Here is a 22,930-nt window from a genome sequence, read left to right as displayed (position 1 = left end):
GAGAATTACATAAATATTGGAAATTGGAAAAGTTGCTGCTTAAGTTTTATAATAGCAATTTGCATATACTCCAGAATGTTATGAAGAGTGATCAGATGAATTGCATAGTCCTTCTTTGCCATGAAAATTAACTTAATCCCAAAAAAACCTTTCCACTGCATTTCATTGCTGTCATTAAAGGACCTGCTGAGATCATTTCAGTAATCGTCTTGTTAACTCAGGTGAGAATGTTGACGAGCACAAGGCTGGAGATCATTATGTCAGGCTGATTGGGTTAGAATGGCAGACTTGACATGTTAAAAGGAGGGTGATGCTTGAAATCATTGTTAACCATGGTGACCTGCAAAGAAAAGCGTGCAGCTATCATTGCGTTGCATAAAAATGGCTTCACAGGCAAGGATATTGTGGCTATTAAGATTGCACCTAAATCAACAATTTATAGGATCATCAAGAACTTCTAGGAAAAAGGTTCAATTCTTGTAAAGAAGGCTTCAGGGCGTCCAAGAAAGTCCAGCAAGTGCCAGGATCGTCTCCTAAAGAGGATTCAGCTGCGGGATCGGAGTGCCACCAGTGCAGAGCTTGCTCAGGAATGGCAGCAGGCAGGTGTGAGCACATCTGCACGCACAGTGAGGTGAAGACTTCTGGAAGATGGCCTGGTGTCAAGAAGGGCAGCAAAGAAGCCACTTCTCTCCAAAAAAAACATCAGGGACAGATTGATCTTCTGCAGAAAGTATAGTGAATGGACTGCTGAGGACTGGGGCAAAGTCATATTCTCAGATGAAGCCCCTTTCCGATTGTTTGGGGAATCTGGAAAAAGGCTTGTCCGGAGAAGAAAAGGTGAGCGCTACCATCAGTCCTGTGTCATGCCAACAGTAAAGCATCCTGACACCATTCATGTGTGGGGTTGCTTCTCATCCAAGGGAGTGGGCTCACTCACAATTCTGCCCAAAAACACAGCCATGAATAAAGAATGGTATCAAAACACCCTCCAACAGCAACTTCTTCCAACAATCCAACAACAGTTTGGTGAAGAACAATGCATTTTCCAGCACGATGGAGCACCGTGCCATAAGGCAAAAGTGATAACTAAGTGGCTCGGGGACCAGAATGTTGAAATTTTGGGTCCATGGCCTGGAAACTCCCCAGATCTTAATCCCATTGAGAACTTGTGGTCAATCCTCAAGAGGCAGGTGGACAAACAAAAACCCACTAATTCTGACAAACTCCAAGAAGTGATTATGAAAGAATGGGTTGCTATCAGTCAGGATTTGGCCCACAAGTTGATTGAGAGCATGCCCAGTCGAATTGCAGAGGTCCTGAAAAAGAGGGGCCAACACTGAAAATACTGACTCTTTGCATAAATGTCATGTAATTGTCGATAAAAGCCTTTGAAACGTATGAAGTGCTTGTAATTATATTTCAGTACATCACAGAAACATCTGAAACAAAGACCTAAAAGCAGTTTAGCAGCAAACTTTTTGAAAACTAATAAATATGCAGGGGCGAAAATCTCATCTAAATGTTGGGGGGGGGGGCAATAAACATAAAATTTCTCATGAGCAAGTTTTGAAGGGGACACCAATAAAACAGGCAAAATTGTACTTAAGGATATGTGTACAGAGAGGAAAGCCTTGCTATTGCATGGAGACCGTTCCATTATCCTTCTTCTCAAAGTTTCTTTTTGGTTCAATGAAAAAGTTAAATTGACTAAATTGACGAAAACATTCTTCAAAACATTTTTTTGTTGTTGCAATGTTTTTGAAGTTGTTTACACAATCAAGCCACCAAAATACAATGGAAAACTTTTATTTATTTATATAGCACATTCAATAGCAATGTTGTTGCTTCACAGTTATAATTAAAATATGCATAAATAAAAACATTTGCCATGCCTAGCAAAATGAAGGCATACACACTCTTAGACATACACCCTCACACAACTGTATAGTGAGATCGGTATAGACGTGAAAGACGGGAAAAAACAAAAAATAATAATTTATTACGTCAATGACTGATTTGTTCAAAAAGTGGATTTATTCATTTAGGAAACACCTGAATGAATTTTAAAATAGAGGAGGCAAACTAATTGTATTGGTCTGGGGATCCCTGCCAATTGTTATTATTATTATTATTTGCTTAACCAGTTTAAAATGGCTTTTTGGCAGCTTTTAGTCAGAAACTGTAAAGAAAATATATTCAATATCACTACTCATTATAAATACTTGGTAAATTATCAGCCCAGCCGCTCCGGGAGACGTTCAAACCATAGACTGTATAAAAACAGGTTCAAACTAATATCTAATTTATGTCTCTATGATGGTTGGTTGATATTCCAGAAGAGAGGCTAGCCTCCTCTATGATGTTACTTTTCTCAGCACTCCTCAGCGCTGAAAGTGAACACTCGATGCTGATTGGTTCCCCTGGCCTCCCCCTCCCCTTCTCTTTCACTTAGTGGTGTAATTACATCAGCAGATTCGGCACATTCGCCATAGAAAAGCGGAGCTTTCATGTAATGGTATTACAACTGTGAAATTACAAACAAAAATATATACATTCTGAGACATGAACTGAAATGAATAGGGAATTTTATTCACATTAAATCTTCCTCATTTTCACCTCAAAATTTGGGGGAACTGTGCCTCCCCTGCCTCACCCGACGAGCCGCCACTGAAACCGACTAAATCATAGTGAACGCGGGAAAATCTAAATGCGCACCCGCACTAGTCTAATCTAACGTACAAGACTGTATATGCGTACACTTTGGGTGTGTGTAAGACTTTATTAAACAAGCTAGGTAAACACCTGTATAAAACGCCTGTTATAATCGCTAACAGCGCAGACTACATCGGTGACAAAAGTAAATTGGTACACAATAATATTTTTTGGACACGACTTATTAATGACTCAATTAATCTATATTAAAGAGAAAATAATCACGTCATACGATGTTTAATGTGAATAAAGTAAGCTAGACTTATGGACTTCCACACCTACTGAAACACAATGTTTTCTCGCACCGGACTGTGTGTGTGTGTGTGTGTGTGTGTGTCGGTGGTGGTGAGGTAAAAGGGGAGCAGGCAGTGGACCAAAGCAATGTGAGGCAAAGCAGGGGGAACTCGAGATGTTTAAAACTTTTTTTGTTGTTGCTCAGTTTGCATTTGTATTGTTTTACTACTTACACAATTAGTTTAACTATATATCTCATTATATTATTTACAATACACATATTTCAATTATATTTTAGGGGGGGACAACCCTCAGATAGGGGGGGTCCGGACCCCCCCGACCCCCCCGCGATTTCCGCCTATGTAAATATGTAATTCTCAGAACTTTTGGCCACGACTGTATATATAGTTGCAATCAAAATTACTCAACCCCTCAGAGACTGCAGTACTTTACAAATACAAGCTTTTCTGAAGATCCAGGATAAAATTAAAATTGCATCTATAACAGTTCAATGGCATATTAAAAGTGATATTGTCAATTTTTAATGTTATATTTTTGAGTTATAAGATTTTTTAATAATACTGCTATGTCATAATTATTCAACCCCTATTCAACATTATTATTTTTAAATCACTTATTTGCATGTTGGGGAATAAAACAGTATCAAAACACAATTAAGCCTTTAGAAACTATGAAAAACAGAATTTGAGTTGTTACACATAAATACAGTTAGCCCATCCATGTGTTGAAGTTGAGTAGCAAAAATGTCAACAGAGATCTCACAAAAGCTAAAGAGAATAAATATTGTATTACTTTAGAAAGGCTAAGGCTATACGTATGAAGATTTCTAAGACATTAAAAGTTCCTAGAGACACAGTTCTCAGCCTTATTTCTTAGCTTAAAGTGTGTTGTACCAGAAAACCTTTGAGGGTGTTGAAGAAAAAGCGCAATATCATAAAATGTTTAATCAGAGCAACTGAAGAAAATCTGCAATGTTAAAACAAAGACTTGCAAGATGACCCGATGAAAGGAGGAAAACCATTTCAATGCAGCGTGTAAGAAGAACACTAGACAAGTATGGCCTACATGTTGAGACATCTTGATGAATACCACTCTTGATCAAGAAGAACAAAAGGAAGCCTTGAACGTGATAAAATTCATTTGTGTAGACCTGTGGAGCTCTGGAGGAATATTTTATGGGGTGATGTGACAAAACTGGAACTTTTTGGATCCATGGATCAGCGGTATGTCTGCTGCAAAATAGGCAAAGCTCATAAGCTGAAGAACACCATCTCCATCATCAAACTTGGAGGTGGATCAGTCCTGTTATGGGGCTTCTTAACTGTAGCAGGAAGTGGAAATCATGACTGTATGAAGGACATCATGGATTCTTTGAAGTATCAGGCCATTTTGACAAGAATTGTGATGCCTTTGGTGCAAAGACTGAAGCTGATGATCAGTTGACTTTCCTGCAGGACAGTCATCCCAAAGTACACATCCAAATCTACTTCTGCTTGGTTCAGTGATCAGTTATAGAATGTTCTTGAGTGGCCTGTTCAGTCTCCAGAATTTAATTTTCATTAAAAATATCTGGTAGAATTTAAAGAAAGCTGTGGTCAATGTGAAAACCAAAGATTATCAGTGATCTGGAAGCTTTTTCAGGCGATGAATGGGCCAAGACTGTAGTAGAGAAGTGACAGAAGCTTCTAAGCACTTACAGACAGCGCTTATTGGTGATTTGAAAGAATAAAAGATTCTGCACAAAATTTGAGTTTTGGGGGGTTGAATAATTTTTAACAAGTGTTTGGAGCCAATTTGAAAAGTGTATTAACAAAGTTTCACTAATACTTTATTGATGCCTTTGTTAAATTGTTTTCATAAAATTTTGTTCGCCCCAGCAAAATGCCTTGCAGGTCAAAGGGATTGAAAAATTTTGATTGTTTTTATGTATATACAGTGAGGAAAATAAGTAATTGAACACCCTGCTATTTTGCAAGTTTTCCCACTTGGAAATCATGGAGGGGTCTGAAATTGTCATCGTAGGTGCATGTCCACTGTGAGAGACATAATCTAAAAAAAAAAGTCCAGAAATCACAATGTATGATTTTTTTACTATTTATTTGTATGATACAGCTGCAAATAAGTATTTGAACACCGGAGAAAATCAATGTTAATATTTGGTACAGTAGCCTTTGTTTGCAATTACAGAGGTCAAACGTTTCCTGTAGTTTTTCACCAGGTTTGCACACACTGCAGGAGGGATTTTGGCCCACTCCTCCACACAGATCTTCTCTAGATCAGTCAGGTTTCTGGCCTGTCGCTACGAAACACGGAGTTTGAACTCCCTCCAAAGATTCTCTATTGGGTTTAGGTCTGGAGACTGGCTAGGCCACGCCAGAACCTTGATATGCTTCTTACAGAGCCACTCCTTGGTTATCCTGGCTGTTTGTTTCGGGTCATGGTCATGTTGGATGACCCAGCCTTGACCCATCTTCAATGCTCTAACTGAGGGAAGGAGGTTGATCCCCAAAATCTCGCAATACATGGCCCCGGTCATCCTCTCCTTAATACAGTGCAGTCGCCCTATCCCATGTGCAGAAAAACACCCCCGAAGCATGATGCTACCACCCCCATGCTTCACAGTAGGGATGGTGTTCTTGGGATGGTACTCATCATTCTTCTTCCTCCAAACACGTTTAGTGGAATTAAGACCAAAGAGTTCTATTTTGGTCTCATCTGACCACATGACTTTCTCCCATGACTCCTCTGGATCATCCAAATGCTCATTGGCAAACTTAAGACGAGCCTGGACATGTGCTGGTTTAAGCAGGGGAACCTTCCGTGCCATGCATGAGTTCAAACCATGACGTCTTCGTGTATTACCAACAGTAACCTTGGAAACGGTGGTCCCAGCTCTTTTCAGGTCATTGTCATCTGGGCTGATTTCTCACCTTTCTTAGGATCATTGAGACCCCACGAGTTGAGATCTTGCATAGAGCCCCAGTCTCAAGGAGATTGACAGTCATGTTTAGCTTCTTCCATTTTCTAATGATTGCTCCTTTCGTCAAGTGGGCCTTTTTTCACCAAGCTTCTTGGCAATTTCCCCGTAGCCCTTTCCAGCCTTGTGGAGGTGTACAATTTTGTCTCTAGTGTCTTTGGACAGCTCTTTGGTCTTGGCAATGTTAGTAGTTGGATTCTTACTGATTGTATGGGGTGGACAGGTGTCTTTATGCAGCTAACGACCTCAAACAGGTGCATCTAATTTAGGATAAAAAATGGAGTGGAGGTGGACATTTTAAAGGCAGACTAACAGGTCTTTGAGGGTCAGAATTCTAGCTGATAGACAGGTGTTCAAATAATTATTTGCAGCTGTATCATACGAATAAATAGTTAAAAAATCATAAATTGTGATTTCTGGATTTTTTTTTTTTTTTGATTATGTCTCTCACAGTGGACATGCACCTACGATGACAATTTCAGACCTCTCCATGATTTCCAAGTGGGAGAAAATAGCAGGGTGTTCAAATACCTATTTTCCTCACTGTATATATATATAGATATATATATATAATTTGAAATACTAAAGTGCGAACATAACATACGTAAGGTACCAGACTAATGTTTTCCACATCAGTTTCTTAATCAGCAATAATTGTATATCGTACATCTTTACCATGTCAAAATGTTTTTTATTTTATTTTTATTTTTCGCTTATAATAAAAAAAGAGCGTCGTAGTTTGTGGATGGAAGAGAAGCTGCGTACGCACGTCAAGCGCGCGCGGCCCCTTGAAGTGATCCGGGTCCTTCCGCTAGTGTGTGAATGACATCATTTCTGTGAGAAGTGCGCTGGGATACAAACAAGGGAGGCTGCTGCTCGCTAGCCCGCTAATGCAAGTAGGTCAATCCATGTGCTGAGATATGAAATCAAGGATTTAAAAATCTGAGGAGGAAAGCAGTGGTTGGAATTACATTTGTGATGAGACCTTTAAAATTACGCTTGCACTCTTCGCTGTCCAGGGTCCTGTCTTACGAGCGCAAGCCTGTCGACCAGCCTCACTTTTCCACCACCGTCACGTTAGGTAAGAAAGATGTTCCTGCTTTAAGGTCATATCAGGACACGAGTCTTCAGGATTCGTTCAGCTGTCCTGAAAAAATATTAATGTCAGCAGTATAAACAGTTTGTGAAATCTCGGGATCAACATGCTCTTGGGTGCGGCTGCTACAAAATTGGCTGAAAAAATCGCTGAAGACAGATACGTCTTGTGTGTTCAATTATGCAAACGCCATAAAACACTCACGTAAATGGGTCCTTTTCAATAGATTTCTCATTCGAACGCTTACAGTTTACACATTGATAATCAGAGATTAAATATTAACCCGTTCGTTGCAAGTTCGTAGGGATTGAACGGCAACTGTTCTCGGATCACATGACTCAGATGTCAGATGTTAGATGCATGACTGCCAGCGCTGACTGCATTTGCGGCGGTTTTTTTTTTTTTAGTCTGAAATGTGAATTAAATCTGAGCTGGTGAGGAATTCTGAAGTGAGCATCCTGTTTACATCTGCTGTGTGCTGAAATGCAGATCTTTAATTGTCTGAGACTAATGTTTTTGATCTATATCATACTACCATTCTGTATGACTCCTAGGCTGCTTTTAAGGAAGGAATTATGGAGTTACGTGTTGGGAGTAAATACCGTCTTGGGCGAAAGATTGGAAGTGGCTCCTTTGGTGACATTTACTTAGGTAAAAAGTATATGATTTATATGAATTGGCTACTGATGTAGATTTCATGAAAGCGTGGTGTCCTGATGATGTAAAAAATAAAATCTTCCAGGTGCAAACATCACGTCAGGAGAGGAGGTAGCCATTAAACTGGAGAGCGTGAAGACTAAACATCCACAGTTACATATTGAGAGCAAGTTCTATAAGATGATGCAAGGTGGAGGTGAGAACTGATTTCCTTCCGTTTTCGTTTTTTATGCTGCGAATGGCTTTCTAGACATGGCTCTTCAATCTCCTTTCAACCTTAGTGGGTATTCCCTCGATCAAATGGTGTGGTGCTGAAGGGGACTACAATGTCATGGTGATGGAGCTCCTGGGTCCAAGCTTGGAAGATCTGTTCAACTTCTGCTCAAGGAAATTCACACTTAAAACAGTCCTGCTCCTGGCAGACCAGATGGTAATTGTATTTAAAATATATAAAGAAAATAATTATATCATCACTCATACTTAGGGATAGTTATTTGCACAAACCCTCGCCCTGCACTGTTTTACTATAGATATGACTTTTTGAAGGAAGCATTCTGTCACTTTTGTGTGTGTCAAGACTAGGTGGAGAAAAAGGGCAAAACTCCTATAGATTTATAATGAAAGAGCCATATCTAGGGATTGGAATATCATAAAGTCTCAGAACAACCTAGCATCCGGATAGCAATATGCTTAAAACCGCTTAGAATACCATAGCAATTGAATAGAAGTGCTATGGAAGCTACCTTTAATGCTCTAGGGTCATAAATGCAAGTTTTTACCATATTAAAATAAATAATGAAATTTATATGCACAATTTGGATGTAAAATCTAGTTGATTATTTGAATGCCTCGCTGCAGAATTTAAGCTTTGGCTTAATTTTTGTAGCGTTAGGGAATGTTCAGAGGAAAAACTACATAAAACCTCTTAAATTGTAGTGCTAAAACAACATTTTAGCCCAGAAAAAAATGCAATCAATTAAAAAACATAGATTTTATACATAGGGACAATTGTTTTCAATTTGTTTCATGTTGATTTTTTTTTTCAGATAAGCAGAATCGAGTACATTCACTCCAAGAACTTCATTCACAGAGACATTAAACCTGATAATTTCCTGATGGGGCTTGGCAAGAAGGGAAACCTGGTCTACATCATAGACTTCGGCTTGGCCAAAAAGTATCGTGACGCCCGAACACATCAGCACATCCCGTATCGTGAGAACAAGAACTTGACTGGCACTGCCCGCTATGCCTCCATTAACACTCATTTGGGCATTGGTAAGGGCACCAGAGGTTCCCCTGAAATCCATTCTCTTTATGGACTCTTTATTTTGGGGGTATTCTACAGTATATTTCCTTTTGTTTCCACAGAGCAATCTCGACGAGATGATCTAGAGTCCCTTGGCTATGTGCTCATGTACTTTAACCTGGGTTCTCTGCCCTGGCAAGGCCTCAAAGCCGCCACTAAAAGACAAAAGTATGAGCGAATCAGTGAGAAAAAGATGTCAACCCCCATTGAGGTTCTTTGCAAGGGCTATCCATGTACGTAGATGTGATTTAAACAGCTGGAAAATCATATTAAATTCAATTTCTCATTGAACTCTGGTCTCTTTTTGTTAATACATCAATACAGCTGAATTTTCGACCTACATGAACATCTGCCGCTCTCTCCGGTTTGATGACAAACCTGACTACTCGTACCTGAGACAGCTGTTCAGGAATCTTTTCCACAGACAGGGATTTTCATACGACTATGTGTTTGACTGGAACATGCTGAAATTTGTATGTTCTTTAAACATTTTGCATGATTTTTTTTGCGGTGCAGTTCAAATGTGCATTATAGTGCTCACCTTGTGGGTTTTTCTGACTGCGTCAGGGCTCCAGCAGGACAGCTGAAGATAAAGAGAAGGAGCAGAGGGGAGAGGGAGAGGAGAGGGATGAGAGGACCGGAGGCGGACCGCCGGGTTCTGCGGCTCGTGCTTTGCCTTCTGGCCCCAACCTCCCGGCCCCTAACAGGGTCCGCAACGGCCCAGACCCCGCCAGCTCAACACCTGCCTCCCGCGTGCCACAGTCTGGTGAGTCTGAGGATGAAGTATGTGGTTTCTCTTCCTTATGAAAGCGCATCCACCTGACCTTCTGTGCTGTTGGTTGTTAAAATCAGTACTTTAAACGTACCAGTTGTTTTGTCTCTCAGGGAACGCATCTCCAAGAGCAGGCCGAGGAGCTGAGCGGGAAAGGAGAGTGTGTTTAAGGCTGCACCGTGGCGCTCCTGCCAACGCCTCCCCTGACCTCCCTCTCCGTCACGATCAGATTCGCATCACCCCCCCACAGGTTTCCTTTCACGTACTGGCGCTTTGCTTAATTTCCTGATATTTGCTTTTGTCCTGACCTGTCTCTGTCTCTCTCACACAGGTCAGCGTTCCATTCGAACACATGGGGAAGTGAGTTCTGCAAGGTCTGTCATTTATTGTCTTTAGGAGGTTGGTCTGGATTTTTTCATGTATTCAAAAATGCATTGAACTGTAATTCTTATATCTAATGATTTTTCATACAAAATACACGTTTTTGTACATTTCTGAATGAAAATTCATTTGGATATTTTTGGTGGGAGATGAAGGTTAATATTGTTTGGCACATTGGCATATAGAAATATTTCTATGAAGCCCGTATTTATAATACATTATAAGTGTATTCTTAAGGCATTATAATGAATGCATAATGCATTATAAAAAAAACTATAATATGTTATATCAACTTACATATTTGTGGTTATAAGTTTAAGAGTATGATTATTTATAACATAATGAATATCATATTAAATCTGGAGCTAATGTTAATTAATTTATTTGAGTTTAATACTCCAACTGAAAAAATTGCAATGTTTTATATGGTTAAATTTGATTTTGATGGTCCCCTTAATCAATCAACCATAAGCAACACTGCAACTACATGCCAACTAACTCTCATTAGCGTATTAGTATGCTCAAGAATGCTAGGATCTATCATAGTAGAATAAGTTTACACTTGCAAAAACCCTTATAGTCGGTTTATCTGTTGGTCGACCATCAAAAAAAAGTATTAACATATATTTACAGGAGCAGACATACTAATACTCCAATGACCGCTAGTTGATATGTAGTAGCAGAGTTCCTTATCAACAGCTGTCTAAAGGGTACCATCAAAATAGTCAAACTGATATTACAATAAAAATAGTTCAAAGCAAACGTGTCATATTACACATTCATCTGATCCGTTATATGATCTTATTGCTGTTTGAGAAAGAAAAATATTGTCATTATTATTATTATTATTATTATTACTACTTATAAGTGGTATTTGTTCACTTTAAGTAAAGTAGCATCAGAAAAATGGCAAGATATGAGACTTATAATACATTATAACTATGAGAAATATAATCCTTTGTAACAGTGGATGCAACGTGTTCATTGTGTTATAAATCATCATACTCTTAAAAGCTAAAACCACAAATAAGTAAATATTATAATATATTAAAACTGTTTTTATGAATATTCATGAGATGATACACCATACTATGTTTTTTATAATGCATTATGAATTCATTTTAATGCTTTAAGAATACACTCATAATGTATTATAAATACAGGCTTCATAGAAAGTGTTACAGAAAAAAGTAGTGAAGCAGTTATAATTCTATACGAATAAAAAAATTGCTCGGCAACCACTTTACTGCAACCACAACAGTTTCTGAGGAACTACATTGTTCGGGGAAGAATACTATTTTTATTTAAATCATTACACTTTTATTTGCTCTGTTTTATTCTGTGAAACCTTACTACGTATATGGAATAACCATTTTATAAAAGCAATAAGCCACAAGAAGCTGTAGTTTACAGTGAATCTATAATAGCTAAGCCTAAGGGACGTTGTTAGGCATGACGCGAGGCGCCTACAACAACACGCCTTAGCTGTTATAGATTCACTGTAAACCCCGGCTTCTTATTATTAATTATTCTTATTGCTTTAACGACATCAGAGAAAGGACACCTGCAGATCCTTACATTGTTTGCTAAGTTCAATATGTCTAATATCAATTAGACCTTTTATATGATGGTTAGGTTAGGGATGGTTAGTTAAGGTTGTGATATAGAGAGTGATATAACCCCCTAAAAACTGATATTTATGAATGAATAATTCATTAAACATTCAGTAAGGATGCATTAAATTGATCAAAAGTGACAGTAAAGACATTTATAATGTTACAAAAGATTTGTTTTAAATTCCGTTATGAACTTGAACTTGCTATTCAAAGAATAAAAAAGTAACAGTTTACACAAAATCTATGGAATGTTTCTGGAGCATTAAATCAGCATTATAGCAATTTCTGAAGGATCATGTGACACTGAAGACTAGAGTAATGGTGGCTGAAAATGAAGCTTTGCCAGGAATAAATTACATTTGAAAATATATTAAAACAGAAAACAGTTATTTTAAATAATATTTCACGATATTACTGTTTGATCAAATAAATAGGCTTCTTTCAAAAACATTCAAAGTTTTAGGTAGAATATATTAGATTTTTCTTTATCTTGAACCTGCTTATTTGTCATTGACTCAACAACTATACTGGGATCACTATTTCAAAAGTAGTTTTTTCCCCCAAATTCTAATCAAATTAAATAATGTGTTTACACTTGCTTCATTTTGCAGGATTACAACAGACAGCTCCCCTAAAGCATTTATATTCATCTTTCTATGTGCGACAGAGGCAAGAAGAAGAAAGAAAGGAACCACATTTTTGTAATGGACAAAGTGCTCCCCGTCCTCACGAACTGCAGGTTGTTGCTGTTGGAATGAGACATCGATGATACAAACGCATGTGGACAGTGGATAGATATAGTTTTACGAGGATCACAAGACTCAAACAGTGGAAGTGGAAAAGAGAATTTTTACCTGCGTCCCGATGAAGGCTCTGGTTGTTCTCTGTTTTGTCTGAAATGCTGGAAATAAAGGACTCGCTTGATGGACTGTAAAGTTATAAAATTGAATATTGATAGAGTGTAACAAATGTATCGCTTGCAGAAAAAGTGTTTTATGTTGACACCTTACTGATGTATGAGGTTTCGTGGAACCATCTTTTCCATGTTAATTATTAAATACGCAAAAGTTACAAATTTCCAAGAATGTTGTTTCCAGTCAAACTGGTGTCTGAACTGTAGACATCACTGAATGGGTGTTTCAGGATTGTACATTGAATAGATTAAATATGGGCTGTGGTGAACTAACCTAAAGATCAATTTGAACATTATTAAAAGCCTGAATTCCACTCTTACAATTATACAGCTGAACAATGTGGTGTAATTTGATATGAAGACTCCTGCATTGACATTAGCCATGAAAACCTCATTTATAAATAAACACACATAAGCTATCGAACCTTCTTTAAAAAAGCTTGTGTAAAAAGTAACGAGAGCTGTTTAATTGAAGTTTACCTCTTTTATTAATGGATTATTAAAACTGCGTTGATTGTCTTGTAAAACAACATGTAAACAAAATACATGTAAATATTAAAGAAAAGTGGTATGTAACACTTTATATGTATGTAAATTTGTGAAAAGTGGGGAAACAGACACATTCTGAAGAAGTAACTAAATTGATTCACATTATAAAACTATATCTCAGTGTTATTGCACTAAATGAAAATATGAATCAAAGTAAAACGAAAACATACATATGCATGTTTTATTCAATGCATAATATACATGAGCTCATTCATTTGGGAATACTTTTGGATTAAATGATTAAGAACTATTTATTAAGCAACACAAAGTATTTATTTTAATTTGTATCTGTAAAATTCTAGCAAACAATGTTCTGCATTACATAATTATTTATTTTCTTTTCATTTTTTGACCACAACAAAATATACAACAGTATACAAAAAGAATATAAAAACATGCCAGATTGTATAAACAATTGATTATTCAAAAACTGTATATTTGTGAAAAATATTAAAAGTCTTGCTTTTTTTTATTAACAATGTTCTCCAACCTGGTGCAGTAGTCCTTTGTTTCATGAAGAAAATTTGATTTAAATTTAGCTTGTATCCTGACCATTTCCTCTTATGTATGTGAAATTTTACAAAAATAATAAAAAGTTGTACAAGTAAAGTATAATTATTATTATTACTTTCATTGGAATAATACATATACCTGTAGATGTAAAATTATTTAACTTGAAGATAATAAACTATTTGTTTTCCTTCTACTGAACTGTTCCACATACACCCAGATAATCCTTATACACAATCACAAAACAGCTGGACAATAGACTCCTTTTCCACTGAACAAAATGTAAACAAAGTTTATTATTTAAACAACATATTTCACAAATACGCCAAGCTTTATTCCAAAATATTTCTAAATGAATTGGTCCACAATAAACAGTATTACGTACTTCTTAAAAATGCATTATTTACTGCAAAATGCGTCGCCGAGCAATGACTTTTATTTTGAAGTTTAGAAAGTTACAGTCCATTTTAGGAAAAAAGACGCATGTTGTTGTAGCAGACTTCAAAATCGCTTTCCACTTTTATCCCCGTTAATCTAATCTGCAAGAGATTTTATTGAATTTAAGGGGAGTTGGGAGGGAAGGATATGCACTAGAACGGCAATCTAATTAAGCTTGTAGGGCAAATCAGTGGCGAATACACTGTAAACGGTCTAAAGACGTGGTGAATTATTACATGGGAACAAATAAAGACTGACGGAGCGCAGATTTTCCAGCAGAGATCAGCGGCGCTGGGATATAAACATGGATGACGAGCAGCAATAGCTGTGAAGAATTAAGCCCGAACTGCTTCTCATTTGTTTTCTTTTGTGCACGGCGAATGGTTTTAAATCTGCGTTTATGTTATTGGTAAGTTGCCCGTTTTTCTAGTTTGTCGATACTTTTCCTTACTAATTTTAGGACTAACTTCAGCTAACGTTATGGGACTGAACTACATTTACGATGCTCTGCAAATAAGGTCGACATATAACACAAAAAGTAAACTCTGCATGCACTCAACATATGATTTACAGTTTTGCCCAATAATTAAAACTGTGTAACTTAATTGTATCCTCGTGTTGATTCAAACGTTTATGACCTTTTTTCTCTCTCACCAGTCAGTGTTGAATTTTTAATGTTTTAATCTTTCCTTCAATACAATGAACATATATTCGACTCGGAATGTCATAACATCTACTTTTATGTTGCAGAAAACACAAATGTAAAGAACGTCATAAAGATTTGAACAACATTAGAGTGAGTAAATACAACAAAACAATAAAGTATCAGATAAAAAAAAAAATCATGACGTTAGCTGAATACTGCCACACTTTTTAATTTTCAAGCATGTCAGAAGTTATTCTGAAACTAGTCTTCATACAGCGGAAATCATTACAGGAAACTGGCAGATAAAAATCTTCATGCCATTAAAGCATGAAATAAAAATTCACCTTATTCCATAATGCATATTATTGACATCACGGTGAACGATTCATCCATTCTTATGTTTCATAAAAAAAGTTGACCTTGTAATTTTTAATCCAAATATTATAATTCAGTCTTCCATTGAAACCATAGATTTCTCTCTAGTGACACATTCTGATTTGTCTCCATCCAACCAACAAATGATGATTAGAACCAAGTCCCCCCCCCTATCGTTTTTTTTTCTTTTCTTTTCGATTAACCCATTCCACTCGGATGTAGGCTACATCACCACATCCAGAAAACATCTGTTTCTACTTCCGTTATATTGCGTCTATAATCTCTGGCTGATTTTACTTTCATTTCTCTGCTAGCCCACATTATCTTGCACCATATCACTGTGAAATGATTCATGGTGACTAACACGTCATATTGTTTAACACTCCTCTTTCCTGTCCTCCGATTCATTTCCTTGGCATTTTTTAACTAAATATAATTCTAGTATCACTTTTACCCCTTCTTCGGCATGTTTGATTCCCACTGATTGTAACATCAAATCTCTATTGCCACAGCTTGTGAGACGTGACGTGCCATTGTCTGATCATTTTTGGGGGGAAGTTGTCGGGATGGCTCCTGGTTCACTAGCCACAATGGCTCCTACTGGGCCCAACATCTCCTGGTTACCAGAAGCTCCCCTGCTCACTCCAGAGCAGCCTATTTTCCTCATGACAAGCACAGCCCAGGCAGTGTCAGGCTTCTTTGTGTGGACAGCACTTCTACTCACCTGCCACCAGGTAAACAACACCTTAACCAGCTGGGCCTCGGAATCGAAACTCAGTCGGTGTATTTCAATGTGTCTACATTTGATTTTTTGCAGATCTACATGCATTTGCGTTACTACAGCTCTCCCAAGGAGCAGAGGCACATAGTGCGCATCCTTTTCATCGTACCCATCTACGCCTTTGACTCCTGGCTCAGCCTTCTCTTCTTTACCAACGACCAGTACTATGTGTACTTCGACACAGTCAGGGATTGCTATGAGGGTAAGCTTTTTTATTTATTTATTTGTTTCCTCTTTTTAGCTGTTTCTGCGCATGCAGCTTTAAACACGACACCTGTGTGGCCTGAGAGGCTCTCTGGATCCGTAGTCAGCTGGGATTTCCAGAAGCGATTGTTGCGTAGTAACCGTGTTTCTCGCACATCTGTGAAGCAGATGCACATGGAGAAACTAATAAACCAGGTGCTCGTTTGACACCAGACTAGTACAGCACAGGGTTGTTATTGTTGACCAAAACTAAAAACATTTTAACATTTAGCTGAAATAAAATTAAAAAAAAAAATGTAACTACATTATAAACTGAATATTATTCCTCCTAGCTGCCAATGCAAAATGTCTCATTTTTGTAACTACTAAAATAACTAAAAGTAAATCAACTATATGTACAACTAATGTCAGACATAGACCTGTATATAGTATAAAGACCTATATATAATGTATATAGACCTTCAGCTGCACTGCTGTGTCTCCCGACTCAGTGTAGGGTGCACGTGCTATATATAGAGCTGAGCTCCAACCTCCACTGTCACACATACACTGCTCCACAGAGCAAGGGAAAAGGACAAGTTTAGACCCGCTGGGGATGCTGTGAATATTGGCACAGTTTTTTTTTATTATCTACTGTAGTCTCACAACCAAATTTCATACTGTATTGCGTGATTTAATAGAGTGCAACAGTTCTGGAAGGAAAAATCCTATTCATTTTCTACATAAAGATACAGATTTAAGATTATAACGTAGGAATGTTTCATAACAGTACTTTTGTGAAATTGATCCACACTTGATTATGAAAACAAAATAAAATAATGATTAATATAGCTAATAGTAGCTGGTTAGGTTATTCTCTTTGGTCCCACTTTATATTAAGTGGCCTTAACTACTATGTACTTACATTTAAATTAATAACTTGATTGTATGCACTTATTGTGTACATGTGTGTTTTTACATTGTGCTTATATATTTCTGTAATTAATTTATGTAATTACATTTGTAATTAGACTGTTGAGCCATCCCTTATATCTTAAACCACCCTAAAACTTACCACCAAACCTGTCCCTAACCGTACCCATATCCCACCTCAGTAGCAGCAAAAGTGTTTTGCAATACGATGTAAACACAATACGTACATTGATGTAAGTACATAGTTTTTTTTAAAGGAAATGTGTAATTTTATTCAGATAGATCAAAATCTGATCAAAATTGACAGAGTTTTTGACCCAGTTTTTAATGTTGTAATATAATTCTATTTAAAATAAACATACACAGTAAAAAAATACATTTTAAACTCTATTCAAATAGAAAGCAGTTTATTTGAAGGGATAGTTCACCCAAAAATGAATATTCTGTCATTAATTACTCCCCCTCATGTCGTTCCAAACCTGTAAGACCTTCGTTTATTTTCGGAACACAAATTAAGATATTTTTGATGAATTCTGAGAGCTCTCTGACCCTCCATAGACAGCAAGGATCCTAACACGATCAAGGTCCAGAAACGTAGGAAGGACATCAGTGGTACAACCGTAATTTTACAAAACTACAAGAAAACTTTTTGTGCGCAAAGAAAACAAAAATAAGGACTTTATTCAACAATTCGTCTCCTCCGCATCAGCCTGGCGCCATTTTTGAGAGTATTACGACGTATGCGTGTGCTTTGATCTGAACGTAAACAACGCATTCTGTTCTGTGTCAGCAGCACCACGCGGATACGTTGTTTACCTTCAGATCAAAGCGTAAACAACGTATCCCCTCTCTCTACACAATGCTTTCCTGTTTGGTCTATATAGTCTTGTCCAAATAAATGCATAAAAAGCCCATTAAAAAAATAAAATAATAATAATAAATAAATTAATTCAACCTTGGTAAACATAGGAGAATTATTTCAAAAGCATTTAAACCTTACAGCCTAAACTTTTAGTTAGGTAGTGAACTTTATTACTTCAAATCAAAGTTTGTTATTTTGTGATTAGCCTTGGAACTCTTAACTGAAGAAGTTTCTAATGGAGAAAATGAATGGTAAAAATAAAAAGACTGCTGAAAATCGATGTACTTTTGATAAGTGTCCTATAATCTTTGATGTAGAAAAGCACATGGTGTGCTCAAAGGATGAAAGATTCTGGTTCTGTAATTCTTTTATTTGTGGCATGGCCAGACCATCACGAGGGATGTTTTACCAGGCACCACTGCATTGTTTAGCAAAAGTCTTTTGTTGGTGTTTGGTGAAACACTGATGATGGGATTTAGTCAGAAAGGTCTGCTGTGTTTGACTGCCAGTGCCACAGTATGAGACTCAACTATTGAGGTTTACTACCAAATGTGTTTTTGTGAGAAGACTCGCAAGCAATCTCTGATGTAAAATAAAGATATAATTTCAGTGCTAATTCAATCCATCTTTTTTTGCAGCATTTGTGATCTATAACTTCTTGAGCCTGTGTTATGAATACCTTGGAGGAGAGAGTGCTATCATGGCTGAGATCAGAGGAAAGCCCATTGAGTGAGTGTCATATTCCACTTCCACTTATACTTTTGTGTGAGAACTTTAAAGCATGTGTCAAAATGCTCTTGTTGATGTTTGATGGGACTCCAGGTGTTTGTTAAGTGTGTGTTTACACTTTGCAGGTTTGGTTAGTTATCAGCTAAAGAAAAAACACTGTATGTACACGGGCGCACTTAGTCCAGAACACAGCAGTTTGTTAATATAAATCATGAAAGTTGACCAATCAGGTTGCAAGCCTGTTGTCTTGTATCTTTAGGTTTGGTGTTAAAAATGACAGTGTGAACACAAAGTGAAGCGAGATTAAATACATCATTTTCTTTTTTGGTTCTGGCCGAAAGAACCAAGATAATTGAACTACAAGTGCAAAAACACCCTAAATTAAGTAATAGCTTAAGACATTGATGTGAAACCAATCTTGTTTTTGTTCTGCTGCAGGTCCAGCTGTATATATGGAACATGTTGTCTTTGGGGCAAGACCTATTCCATTGGCTTCCTTCGATTTTGCAAACAGGTTTGCTTATTGAACACTTTCCGAAATCCTGGTTCCTATTTATTTTTTTATTTTTTTCCCAAGATTTTTTTTTAGTAATTTGTTCATTAATTCATTTTACAGGCCACTTTGCAGTTCTGTGTGGTAAAACCCCTGATGGCCATGATTACAGTCATCCTGCAGGCCTTTGGGAAATACCGTGATGGGGACTTCAAGTATGTGCTTCTCGTGTGATGTCTGATCTGTGACTGTTTTCCATAATACTCAAGATTCCAAATTTCAAAACTGAAATTTTGATTTTAGAATTTTGTTTCTGATCCCACAGTGTCGCTAGTGGTTACCTGTATGTGACCATCATCTACAATATCTCTGTCAGTCTGTCTCTCTACGCCCTTTTCTTGTTCTACTTCTCCACCCGGGACCTCCTCAGCCCCTACAGGCCCATGCTCAAGTTCTTCATGGTCAAATCAGTCATCTTCCTCTCCTTCTGGCAAGGTACATTAAGCTATAGGAATACTAAAGTCAACATGGAATCAAAATTGACCCCATTTACAATAAATGGTCATATGAATATTATAGTGGACATTTTATTAGTCTACATTATTCTAAAAACAAAAAAAAGTCTTAATATTATTTTCATCAAAACCTGCTGTTTTTTTTTTCAGTTGACGTCAGTAGGCATTTACGTTGCCCAATTATTGTTTTTGGCTTATGTATGTAATGTCAGTTCTTTGTGGATAAAACCAAGTCCTAGTTTTCTTCTTGTTGAATGTTCTGTGAAATGGATTGGAATTGTGAATGCACATTCATATTGAACTTTTAACTATTTAAAGCTGTTGGTAAACTGTGATCTCACTGGTCTTCCAGGCATGCTGTTGGCCATCTTGGAGAAATGCGGTGCGATTCCCCAGATCAGCTCTCCTGAGGTTTCTGTCGGCGAGGGAACCGTTGCAGCTGGATACCAGAACTTCATCATTTGCATCGAGATGTTCTTTGCCGCCTTGGCCCTGCGACATGCGTTTACCTACAAGGTCTACATGGACAAAAGACTGGATTCCCTTGGTGAGCTTTACACATTTGTTTCTTTTGTTCATTAACAAATGCCATGTTTTTTTCCTCTAATATATGTAAAACAATTGAAAAGAGTAGTTTACACTACAGTTAAAAGTTTGGGGATGGTAAGATTTTTACAAATGTTTTGGAAAGTTGGCTGCATTTATTTGATAAAAAAAATGGTTAAAAACAGTAATATTATGAAAAATTCTTAATTACAAATAACCCTCTTCTGTTTTAATGTATTTTAAAATGAAAACAGAATTTTCAGCAGCTATTACTCATTAGCCAATACATGTTTTGCTGCTTACATTTTTTTTCTTAGTAACATTGGATGAGTTGAAAATGTATTTGTATTTCCTAATTGAGGCATGTTTTATTGAGGTTTCAAGAACAGTCGTTCTCTCTTAACATTTTGTAACAATAATAATGGCTCAGAAGTCATGGCTGACTTTCTCTTTTCTTCTTCTTTTCTTCTGTAAATCATTCATTCTTCAATCCATTCATTCTTATCTATTCTTTTATTGCATTTTATTGCTTATCTTTCCACATCTTACTTTCATTTTATTTGGTCATCAAATGCACTACATCCACCCTTCTGCCCCTTTCCATCTTTTCTTTGTATCTCCTTTTCATGCTGCCCTCTTAAGGCCCTGTTCCAACATATGGACAGTACGGTAGGCTACAGTTCCTGATCTTAAACTGCATCTCCTCTCTAATTGAAACTGTAGGGACAGTGGACTCTTAAAGGGATAGTTCACCCAAAATTGACAAGTCAATCTCTCATGCCATCATCCATCTCTAATTAAGTTCTTCATTCTTCTCAAGGTCGCTGTGCCCCCATGAAGAGCATCTCCAGCAGCTTAAAGGAGACCATGAACCCTGGAGACATGGTTCAGGATGCCATCCACAATTTCTCCCCAGCTTACCAACAGTACACCCAACAGTCCACCCTGGAGCGGGGGGTCACCGCACCGCCCTTATCCCGCAATCACAGCTGCATGAGCGCCCGGGACAATGAGAAAACCCTGCTGCTTAGCTCCGATGATGAGTTTTAACTCGCTCGCCTGTCGTACAGAGCAAAGGTACTCTGTAAGGGACCGATTACTGCTACGGTAGTGTAATGAAGATGTTAACATAGGAACAGGTTATTAAAGGACCATCTTAAGCAAGTAGTTACATTCTAGTGCAGTAGAATCTAAAATTAAGCTGCTTTTACTTTAAAAGAATGTCTTTAAAAGAACTCTTGATGCGCTTTTGTCTGACATTGATGTTTATACAGAGAATAACAAAATACATTCATTTATACTCTTAGCCAAATTTTGAAAACCCAAGTGGTCTGACACCTCAGCGTCTGGATTGATGTATTTTTTTATGCTTGTAGTTTCAAATAGGGGGTGTTTGGAAATCTCAGCATTTTTGTATTGGAGGGCCCCCGTTCGGTGGGAATGTTCCGTTTTTGATTTCTAAATTCAAGTGCACCTTTGCTTCTGTTTCAACAGTGTTTATAGCTTCCCCAGTGATTTAAAGGGCGGGTACGGCTGTGAATGAGAGAGTGCAGTGACAATAGAAAGAGTACCATCTGTTGTTGTTTTGACGGATGAATCAAGGGAAGGGGAGAGGTTGATGGTCCACGATAAGATTACAGATTAAAGCGGTCTGGATTATAAAGCTGTATTTGGAACATTACTCGTCTGGTGCATATTTGCACAAGCTTTCGTTAAAGTGTGACTGTCCTGGTCCACTGCAGGAAAAAGCATATATCTAGGTTAGCCGAGCGGTTTAAAAATAGATTTAGGTTGCGCTTCTTAGTGTATGCTAGACTTTCACTGAGAAAGAACAGTCAAGTATCATCAATTTTTCCGTTGTCCGATGGAAATGCGAAATGTATATAATACTTGCGATTCCGAATACCTTCTTTAGTTTTCTGCTGAAAGTAAATCATACATAAGGGTGAGTAAATGACAAAACGTTCAGTTTTGGTGAGCTATTCTTTTATTAGGCACTGTATTGTTTCTAGATATCCCACTGGAGGGAGAAACATCTCTCAGTTCGCACCCTTTATCTTTATGGGACACGCCTGTTATCACTGATCCTTTGAGAGCCACGCCAAAGTCTCTCCCATTCGTCAGAAGCATCCACCATTTGCGCTTTACCTCTTTAGATAGCACTAGGCCCTCGATGACCAAGCTTGAAGCTTAGATAGCATCTTTGGAGTTACTTATTAACTGACCTCTGCTTTTATTGGTACAATAGAGGCCAGGAGAAACACAAAGCAGATGGAACCAAGTACGAGTATGTATGGTACCTGCTTATAGTTGTTATGTTAGTGTTTTTGCAGTGTATTCTTTGTAAGGGGAGGATTTCTTTTAATAATATAGACGTTGTTGTAACTTGCACTAAGCCGTTTTGTATATTTAGGAAAAATCTGAATATCCTAGAGAATTTTGGCAAGCTATTTCCATACGCTGTTATTCAGAGAGTGGTTTAAAGTAAAATAGGAAGTATATATACATATATTTTGTTGAAACATATTTTGAAGTTACACTAAGATGTTCTTTGTACTGTCATATTATTTTAAACAGAGCATTATGTATTACTATGTCAAAGATCTTGCTTCTATTTTTTTTCCCTTGATGCTCTGGCCTAGGAACAATAAAGATTTTTGTCTGTATATGCTTGTGGAATAGGGT

The 22,930-nt window shown here is 37.4% G+C and overlaps 2 protein-coding genes across 4 annotated transcripts; both read left to right on the top strand.

Moving 5' to 3' along the window:
* The first annotated feature begins 6,747 nt into the window (after positions 1-6,747).
* On the top strand, positions 6,748-12,932 carry csnk1e (casein kinase 1, epsilon). 2 transcript variants are annotated; one of them, XM_059532098.1, is made up of 12 exons: positions 6,748-6,840; positions 6,964-7,025; positions 7,595-7,691; positions 7,783-7,893; positions 7,979-8,127; positions 8,744-8,972; positions 9,066-9,236; positions 9,328-9,476; positions 9,571-9,769; positions 9,889-10,025; positions 10,107-10,174; positions 12,440-12,932. In XM_059532098.1, exons 3-11 carry the CDS (start codon positions 7,616-7,618, stop codon positions 10,137-10,139), a joined length of 1,254 nt encoding a protein of 417 aa, XP_059388081.1. In that variant the 5' UTR covers positions 6,748-6,840; positions 6,964-7,025; positions 7,595-7,615; the 3' UTR covers positions 10,140-10,174; positions 12,440-12,932. The 2 variants fall into 2 exon arrangements, with proteins under 2 accessions (XP_059388081.1, XP_059388080.1); XM_059532097.1 differs by having other exon boundaries at positions 6,761-7,025.
* Positions 12,933-14,228: 1,296 nt separating this feature from the next.
* Positions 14,229-22,898, top strand: tmem184ba (transmembrane protein 184ba). Of its 2 annotated transcripts, XM_059532095.1 has the most exons (10): positions 14,229-14,591; positions 15,716-15,937; positions 16,021-16,186; positions 18,601-18,691; positions 19,130-19,205; positions 19,308-19,399; positions 19,510-19,679; positions 20,052-20,246; positions 20,888-20,914; positions 21,066-22,898. In XM_059532095.1, exons 1-10 carry the CDS (start codon positions 14,583-14,585, stop codon positions 21,293-21,295), a joined length of 1,278 nt encoding a protein of 425 aa, XP_059388078.1. In that variant the 5' UTR covers positions 14,229-14,582; the 3' UTR covers positions 21,296-22,898. The 2 variants fall into 2 exon arrangements, with proteins under 2 accessions (XP_059388078.1, XP_059388079.1); XM_059532096.1 differs by lacking the exon at positions 20,888-20,914 and having other exon boundaries at positions 14,231-14,591.
* Positions 22,899-22,930: the final 32 nt, after the last annotated feature.

The sequence above is a fragment of the Carassius carassius genome, chromosome 40 (assembly GCF_963082965.1).
Source record: "Carassius carassius chromosome 40, fCarCar2.1, whole genome shotgun sequence".
NCBI lineage: Eukaryota > Metazoa > Chordata > Actinopteri > Cypriniformes > Cyprinidae > Carassius > Carassius carassius.
This window is presented reverse-complemented; position numbering and strand designations above follow the sequence as displayed.